Genomic DNA, 9,030 nt, shown 5'->3' with positions numbered 1-9,030 from the left:
GTACATAGTACATTTCGCACATAGGACTAAAAGTCTTTTTTAGCATGTGAGAAGTTTCCAGACAGAGCCGAAGGCGAGGTCTGGCATCGAATACGCTAAAAAGACTTTTAGTCCGTGGTACGAATAGTATTTTTCATATTAGATGGAGAAAAAGTGCGACGAAGTGGCCTTTTTTGGGTCCTAGGTATGAAAGATCGGTTTCATCGCTAGTCGCTAGTGACAAAAAGCAAAATATGAAATAGTCAAATAGTATATTTTGATTTCGATTCCAAACCTCCCCTTCGGCTCCATCTGGAAACCTCTCACACGCTAAAAAAGAGTTTTAGTTCGTGATACGAATAATATTTTTCATATCCGACGGCACATCCCTGCTACTGAAGCAGTGCTGTGCCGACGGAGAAAAAGTGCGACAAAGTATGAAAAACCAATTGCCATCAGCAGTTGACGGAGCTGATAAATTTAAATCTCCTGTAAAATCGGTTAAATTTATCGATCTTTAAATCTATTGTAGCTCCGACACTTCTTGTTTGATCGGATAGTTGTAAAATTTAGCTGAGTCGACAGGAATTGAGCTATCGAACGTGACCCGAATAACGCATCAAATCGTCCATTTTTTGCAACGCCGTTGCAGAAAATACCATATATTCCAAGAACGGGACTAATGATGGAAATGGCTTTTCTGTCACGGTGTGCCTGAACCAAATTTAATCACAAATTTTTGCACCTCTGATTTCTCTTCGTATTTTATTTTTTTGGGTCATAACTAACAACTTTCATGTATTTCCCATTGGTGTCACCATACAAGAAAATGTTTAATTTGTGTTCACAAACAATATTCAATCGACACATTCCATATATGAGGAGATTTATTTTCGCCAATTTCAGGTACCTCGTAAAAATGTATGGAAATCGATGAAACACACATAATGTTTTACATTATTTCGAAAAGCGCCCGTTGCGCCACTCTACCCTTCGAACAAAAGTTGTTTGTTATGACCCGAAAAAGTAAAATACGAAGAGAAATACGAAGAGGTGCAAAAATTGTTGATTAAATTTGGTTCAGGCACACCGTGCTGTGTATTAACTTTGACTTTACCTAGGGAGGGATTCTTTTGAAAAACGACCTGCCGAAATCGGACGCATTTTCTAGTGGATTTTTTGATATGTGCCTAGATAATTATTGGTCCCTAGAAGCCAAAACCACTTTTTAAAAAAATCGTCTTAGCTAGTGAGAGGTGACCAAAAACCGAAAACATGCACTTTTCTAATGGAAATTTCTCGTAGGCCACGAAACGTACAAGGTCGTGTGGGGTGTCATTAGAAAGGTAATTGAATGTACTTTCGGGGCAGATTGGATCTTGTTGGGTTTAAAATTCATCCACACTAAGTTATGACCAGTTGAAAGTTTGGGTAAAAAATTGATAATTTTGGCGAACTTCTAACGGTAGCCGTTAATCCGAAAAGCAACAGAAACACAAAGAAACCGTTTTCCCCATTTGATACTGGGCTTTCCAATAATACCAAACATGCATGGGTAATGTTTCGATGTATGTGGTTTCGATATGGAAATTTGATGTTCAGTATCGCTACTCAAAAAATTTCGTGGCCTACGAGAAATTTCCATAAGAAAAGTGCATGTTTTCGGTTTTTGGTCACCTCTCACTAGCCAGACAAGCTTAGACAAATTTTTTTGAAAGTGGTTTTGGCTTCTAGGGACCAATACCTATCTAGGCACATATAGGCAGGTCGTTTTTGAAAAGAATCCCTCCGGACGAAAAGGAAGAATAGATTATGTGATGCCGAAATTCTAACCATTTGTCAAAGGGTCTATTTGACTATCCAATAGATGAACAAAATTGTATCAACAGTAACAATGTATGATGAAATTACGATCCGATAGTGCGAATTATTAACATGTCTTTTAATTATTCTCAAGGTCATCACAATCCGATAGTGCGAATTATCGCCATGTCTTTTTAATTAATCTCAAGGCCATCACAAACGAACCGACATCTGATGTTGACGCAGTTATGTAGATGGTAAAGAACTTAATTTAAAAATTACCAATATACAAGATACCGAACACATCTTGTTTTAGGATGTTTTTATCAGCCTGAGCAGCAATAATAATTATTACAATTTTAATTGACAGCTTTACGAGACTATAAAAAAGGTAACCGATCCAATTATTTTTTGTTTGTAAATAATAAGTTGGAAAATGATTTACATTATCGTTCAACAACCTACGAATGTAAATTTTTGAAATTTTTAAAGATATTCGCATGCGGAAATATAAATGTCGATCGTTACACATACGCATTCGATCTTGTTGTAAATTGTAAAAAAAAAAAAATTAATTCAAAAAAAATAATTCAATGTTACAATGCCAAGACAAGTGTAATGTGAGTATAATCGAAAACTACATTCACTTGTACTTTAATCTCGTTTAGTGCAAAGAATTGGAACAGACCATAAGACAGCTATAGATATGAATATATACGTTTTTAGAGCAAAAATATGCGTCCACAAGATTTAACATTGTCTCTGTTGACATTATCTTGTAATTCATTGGTTCATATGAAAATACTCCAGACGTAAGTCAGGTACACATAAATAAGACAATACATGTTCTCTATAAGTGATGTTAATGATATCCATACAATTAATGGACACGCCCTATTTAATACAATTGATTCGGTTTTAATAGCATCGAGATGTTATTACACTAGTCAACTACCTATATACGAATGTTGATCCGGTTGTTCCTACACTCACGGGTGATAGTCTTGTCCTGTTGAAAATTGTATAAAAGAATCGAACGGAACGGTAACAATTCAGAATTTACTTGTTATTCGCTTAAAGAAGTCAAGTGTTGAAAAACCGAAAACCTCAAATCACCATTATGAAGGTATAATATAGAAGTGTTTTGTGTTATTTATTAATTTTGGTTGTTGCGATAAAGTGGTTGCTGTACTGTGGAAATCAAATTTCTAATTTCATTGATAAATTTACAGTTCACAATTGCTGTAGTCATGATGGCTTTGGCCGTTTCTGCTCAAGCTGGTTATGCACCAATCGCCCCATTGGCATATAGTCTACCGTATGCTGCCCCATATCAATACGCTCCATTGTCCTACACCGCTCGTTCTTATCCCCTTGCCTATGCTGCCGCACCAACATATGCTGCCGCTCCAGCATTCTACAACTACGAATATGCACCAGCTATCCGTGCTTATCCAGAAATTAACACCTATGCTGAACTCCGTTCTCCAGCTACCATCGTTCCAGTCGCAGCCGAAGGGTAACCACATTGTCGTGAATTCCAGTAAAGAGCATTTTCTCATTATTTATACCGTTCCAAAACAGAACTTACACAGCTATCAACAAGGGCGCAGTACATGTTGCTCCATTACCTGGACACAGCCTATCAGCCTCATCGGTCAACCTTGAATCAGCACCAGGAACATATTAAATTCTCAAAAGAAAGTTATTTTTGGACACACAAATTTGTATGATGCTTTGGAGGAAATAAAAAAAAAAATTTCCAAGAAAATCAATTGTGGTTTGATCTTTATGGGTTTGAAAGAGAAACAAAAATTCAAAAAATCTCATTTATATCATCTTTCGATTGAAAACAGTTCCGTTTGACTACTTCTATCTTAATTTCTATTTTGTCGACTGTTCCGGCATCAAATGAAATTCAAATTCATCTGTCTCTTATTTCCGCAACGTGATCAATCCATTCTTGCCGGGTGTGGGCATCTGAAGGTCCCCAGTCCTGTGATGTTAGGCCAATTGCTATTCTCTGAAAGATTCGTTGGATTGATCGATCTAATGAGTCTAATGTTTCTCGAAAAATTTAATTCTTCTCAAGCTTAAGAAAATTAAGCTGACAATTTGGAGGACAATAAGATTCCCGGGGCTCTTTTGAAAATTCTAGCAAATCCAGCAAATGAATTTTCTAAGATACACCCTGATGAAATAGCTACCTTTTTTAGTGATCCTCTCGTAATAAGAAGTTTATAAAGCATGTAAGTCGGAATAGCAGTAATCGATGTCAAGCACAACAGCCATCCACAGGTTATAGACCATTTAGGATATGATCTGTTTGAATTACGAACATGAAAATTAAAATAATAAAACGAGCCGTCAGAACAGTCGGAGCGTTTGCTGCGACTGAGCCCCGTACAAACCCGTACATCTATTGCGCACGTGACCCTACTTCGTCCGTCGCCCTACTCTTACCGTAAGCCTATTGCGCCCGTAAACGTCGTAAAATTCTTATGCAATGTGTACGTCTTAAAAATTGCGCATAGCGCAATTACGAAGCCCCGTACGACGTTCCTTTCAAAAGTAACACAAACTACACTTCCCACTGATCAGTGATTTTGGAATTATCATTTTCACCTATTTATATTGATTTTACAAAAATCCAAAATGCCGGCCGACGGCCATTTTGTTAGGAGGTGGAAAGTATAACGGCTGCTTTACATTCATTAGTACCTTTCAAACAAAAAAAAATTCATGAAATTCGGTTAAATTTTACTCGAGATATTAACAAAAAACACCACCTTCACTGTACGGCCGAGTAGCCACATATAAGCTCACTCCAAGAGACCTAGCTCACGCTCCGGTAAACCGAATTTCATAAACTTTTTTTTCCCTGATTGGTACGGTCAATACCTATCTAATAAATCAAAATCCATCTAAATCCGTTCAAATTTGACTAACCTACAAGCAAAAACGGATTGCCGCCCTGTACCTAGTTCACACCAAGGGGTCTAACTCACGAGTCGGTGCACTTATGGGGCCCCAGCTCTGGAGGGGTCGACCCAAAATCGCCCATCTTCGAACTTAGCCTCACTATTTCAACTACCTTTCAGGGAAAAAAAAATTTTGAAATCGGATTTGATTTACTCAAGATATCGACGTGACAGACGGACAGACGGACAGACGGACAGACGGACAGACAAAATTTTTATTGCGGATTCGTTATCTATGAACATAGGCAAACACTATGCCCTTACCGTCTGCTTCGAATTCCATCAATTACACACGGCATCGTAATCCTATAAGCCCCTTCGTACTTCGTACGGGGCTAAAAATTGAATGCAAAACTTACACGCCATTGTATGTAACATTCGAATTGTATATTATGGACGTAACGAAAATGAACTGAAAGCGGTAGAAAAATTAACATTTAAAAGAAAAGTTTTAATTCTTCAATGCCATCGTTGTACAACATACCATCAATATAGTCGGTGTGATATATTTCCAGCAAACTTGCCACCACCAATGCAATTTTGCATTGAGCATAAATTCAATGTCACGAACGAATCGATCGATTCCATAAAACCAGCAAACACACAGTAATTCGAGAAAGCAAATTAAAATGACTGATATTGAAGCTGCATACCAATCGAGAAGTTGCAGAACATACATTCCGCCCTACAGCGACAATGTTGATGTCAATGTGATGACAAAATGATTCAGTGTCTTACCTCCGTTGTACATGGAATCGATGCTATGAATATCAGAAAAATAGACACGAGAAACACTTTTGATTTGTGCGATCGTAACATCTGGCATTCATCCATTATAGACGATAAAACTGCTTCCAACTGTACAAACTGAAACGAGAAGAGTTCTCCAAATAGATTCAGGATTGGTATCGCGTGTGGAAATTTTGTTTTCTTCCCGGTATCCGAGTCAAATTTCCCGGTATCTAAAATCGTAAATTTGATTTTTCGCGACATATTTTTACCGATCTTTTCGATTTCCCGGTATCTAAAGAATTTTTCTGAAAACTTCCCGGTATCCAGGATACCGCGGATAGCGTGAATTTCCACACGCGATTGGTATGATTCGATTGTGTAGATTATACGACAAATTTTATAAATGATGATGAGCAGCTCGTTGACTATATAGTTTTGACTCAAGACTTTAAGTGGTTAAAGACAGGTACGATATTGTTACGACATTTCTTAATTTATGAAAGTGAATTGTGAATAAACTGATGTATCTCACGGATGACCGCTAGCATATGTTTTTAAATGAACTTTATGTCTCGTTATTGAATATTTTCTTAAACAAATTGACATCATACTTACAACGGTATCAAGGCCCAATAAAAATAGCATGAAGAAAAATAGAAAGGACCACAATTGAGGAAAGGGCATCATTGTCAGCGCTAAAGGCATCGTAACGAACGATAAGCCAGGACCACCAGTTGCCACTTTATCAATGTCTTGACCAGTTTTAACTATCAAAATAAAAAACGAAAAACGGGTTTTGTTTCTACTTAATCTTTTAATGTAAAGTTCACACGATTCCGATCCCGTTCACATGATAAATAAGTTTTAAGAATTCAGAAGGAAAATCCAATCAAATTCTTTAAATATCATGTGAACGGAGTACACCGATTCTGAACTGTACATCTTATTGGATAACCAACATGACATAAATCCCAAAACGGAAAACACAACAAAACCAGCGAAGATGCTCGTGGCACTGTTAACAACAGGCACAATAATAGAGTCCCTAAAATTTGAAACATAAGATGCACCGTACACTGTAACACACGTCCAATTAAATTTTACCATTTTGTATTGTTTCGAAAGGGATTGTAGCTGGCCATATTTACAATTCCACCCCATCCTGGACCCAACGAAAAAAATATTTGCAGAGCTGCATCTGCCCATACTTTTAAGTTCAGTAATTCGCTCCACTTTGGCATCAAATAAAATTTAATTCCATCCATTGCGCCTGTGAAATTCGACAAATTTTTTTTAAATGTTTTTACTGATTCGAAAAAAAAATCCAACCTGGTAACGTCACTCCCCTCACTAAAAGTATTGCGAGTATAATGAATGGAAAAGTTGCAGTGAAATACACAACTTTTCCGACCTAATGTAACGGAAAAATTGGTAAATAAAATAAAAATCTTTAGCCTAAGAATATGCCGTACCGATTTGACTCCCTTCATGATGCAAAAATAAACTATTACCCAAACAAGCAAGTCAGCCCAAAAGACCGACCACACGATTCCACCCAAATTATCAATGCCACTTGATATTTTCAAAATTTCATTGCTAAAAAGAAAATTGTAAACGGTGATGTGTGAGCCAACATAAATACTGATTCATAGGTAAAGAGCAACGCACTTCAAGCAAAAGTGCTTCGAATGACACCTGTCAAAGAGATTACTATTTTGTACTAAAATAGTTTCCAATTTTTTTTTTCAGTGTAAAAATTTGTTCGATACACTGTCCCGTTTCAGTACTCTATTTTGAGTACCACTCATGCTTGAAGTGATAGAAGTGATTGTTGAAGGTGTCGTTTTATTTATTAAATTTTAAATTAACTCAGTCAACAACAGTGGAGTGCTTTCCCACCAGCATTTGTTTGCATCGTGCTGATTATTGTCATACCTTGACTTTGAAAGAGTTAAGTCAATTTTATACAATCAACACATCAAAGCGCTGCATCTGAATTAATAATGCACACAAATGGAAAAGAATTATTTTGGTACCAATTTCTGTTTGTATTAAAAATAGAATTTCTTTGGCTCATTTCCCACATATTGGTAAATAGACACAGTTCTTGACTCTTGAGAGAATTAATTTGTCTGTTTGTTGAATTATACAGAAATTGAAATTAAAAGTGTAACACAAGGACCTACGTCTTGAAACGAGGTATCAGATGATAGCCTATTGTGAAAGTACCCAGTCATGTTACAGGTACTTTTAAGAACTGTACCACGGATCAAACAAGTGTTATTTTCTGTTGAGTACTAAGAAGCATAATTGGATCTGTCGTGTCGAGTTTAGTCGATCACGACGAGTACTTATCAATTCACAGTTCTAGGTACAGTCATCACCGGACTAACATGTTCATTACATAACATAGATAAGTCAAATGTTAATTACTGGAAAAACTCGTCAGCTGGTGTTTTAAACGGCAGTTGATTTGTATGATTGGCACCATTATTTTGACTCGTAATCTGAGAAATAGACAGGAACTTATTTCGATTTCAATTTGTCACCGAGCAAATTTGCAATGAACCTGAATACAATTTATTGTGTTCCATTGGTTGTTACACTCTTGCCATGGAAGAACAGCACTCCACGATTTAAGCATAAAAATAACTGGATATGCAATGATTATGTTGAAGTAGGTCAAAGTAACTAAATTCACGATCATTATGGCAATGCCCACTCCTGTAAGTATCGAACAAATTTTGTTCATCGGCTTGGTGATGAATGAGAGAATAAGTGGATGGACATACCTTTGAAAATTGGTGTTATTTTGAACATGCTGATGCATCCGGTACTGGCAAATTGTCCCAAACATGTTTCCATAAAAAACAAGGGTATTCCACAAAAAAACAACATTAACAGGTAGGGAATGAGAAAAGCACCTGAACGGCAAACAAACAATGATTTAAAGAAAAACTCAAATGAACTACTATAAATACCTCCACCGTTTCTGTAACATAAATAAGGAAACCTCCATACGTTGCCAATGCCGATAGCATAGCTACAAAAAAACAACAGATTTTCAACACTTGAACTACAACTGATTTAAATACTAAATATACCCAAGGCACGACAAAATAAATTCGGTTTTAGAAGCCCACTGGCCGCGATTCAAATTTTCACTGTCATGATTTTCCACCTTTTGAGCGCACATTTTTCCAAACCATGTGTCTTGCTTGCACTGAAACCAAGCTCAGTATGCACTCCAATTTACTAGTTATATGTTCGCCTGATTTGTACGCATCAATTGAACTCAAGTAGTAAATTACGGCAATTTATTTTATTCGTAATTGAGCCCAAGTAAAAATTTTCACGGCGATAAGAACGAAGAACCGGTTTTTCACAGTAGTTTTTAGATTGAATGCGTTAATTTGTAGCAAACTGTCTTCTCCAAACTATAAGAACAAAATGTTCGTAACCGTGAGAGTGGACAGAATTCGAATGGTAGTGTCAGTTACTATTTATATCTTTCAAATTTTTATTTTTATTTTAA

The 9,030-nt window shown here is 36.6% G+C and overlaps 2 protein-coding genes across 2 annotated transcripts; one reads left to right on the top strand and one right to left on the bottom strand.

The window, feature by feature from the left end:
• The first annotated feature begins 2,748 nt into the window (after positions 1-2,748).
• On the top strand, positions 2,749-3,553 carry LOC119077158 (adult cuticle protein 1-like). Its single transcript, XM_037184348.1, has 3 exons — positions 2,749-2,908; positions 3,015-3,301; positions 3,367-3,553. The coding sequence occupies exons 1-3, from the start codon at positions 2,903-2,905 to the stop codon at positions 3,470-3,472; spliced, it is 399 nt and encodes a 132-aa protein (XP_037040243.1). The 5' UTR covers positions 2,749-2,902; the 3' UTR covers positions 3,473-3,553.
• A 48-nt stretch (positions 3,554-3,601) lies between these two features.
• On the bottom strand, positions 3,602-9,025 carry LOC119077138 (sodium- and chloride-dependent glycine transporter 1-like). The gene is made up of 15 exons (XM_037184317.1): positions 8,600-9,025; positions 8,477-8,538; positions 8,288-8,419; positions 8,065-8,219; positions 7,929-8,002; positions 6,968-7,091; positions 6,825-6,906; positions 6,600-6,765; positions 6,455-6,540; positions 6,111-6,262; positions 5,502-5,630; positions 5,248-5,448; positions 5,123-5,175; positions 3,990-4,104; positions 3,602-3,805 (listed from the first exon to the last, which is right to left on the bottom strand). The coding sequence occupies exons 1-15, from the start codon at positions 8,689-8,691 to the stop codon at positions 3,707-3,709; spliced, it is 1,722 nt and encodes a 573-aa protein (XP_037040212.1). The 5' UTR covers positions 8,692-9,025; the 3' UTR covers positions 3,602-3,706.
• Positions 9,026-9,030: the final 5 nt, after the last annotated feature.

Source organism: Bradysia coprophila, unplaced genomic scaffold, assembly GCF_014529535.1.
Source record: "Bradysia coprophila strain Holo2 unplaced genomic scaffold, BU_Bcop_v1 contig_232, whole genome shotgun sequence".
Classification (NCBI taxonomy): Eukaryota; Metazoa; Arthropoda; class Insecta; order Diptera; family Sciaridae; genus Bradysia; species Bradysia coprophila.
This window is presented reverse-complemented; position numbering and strand designations above follow the sequence as displayed.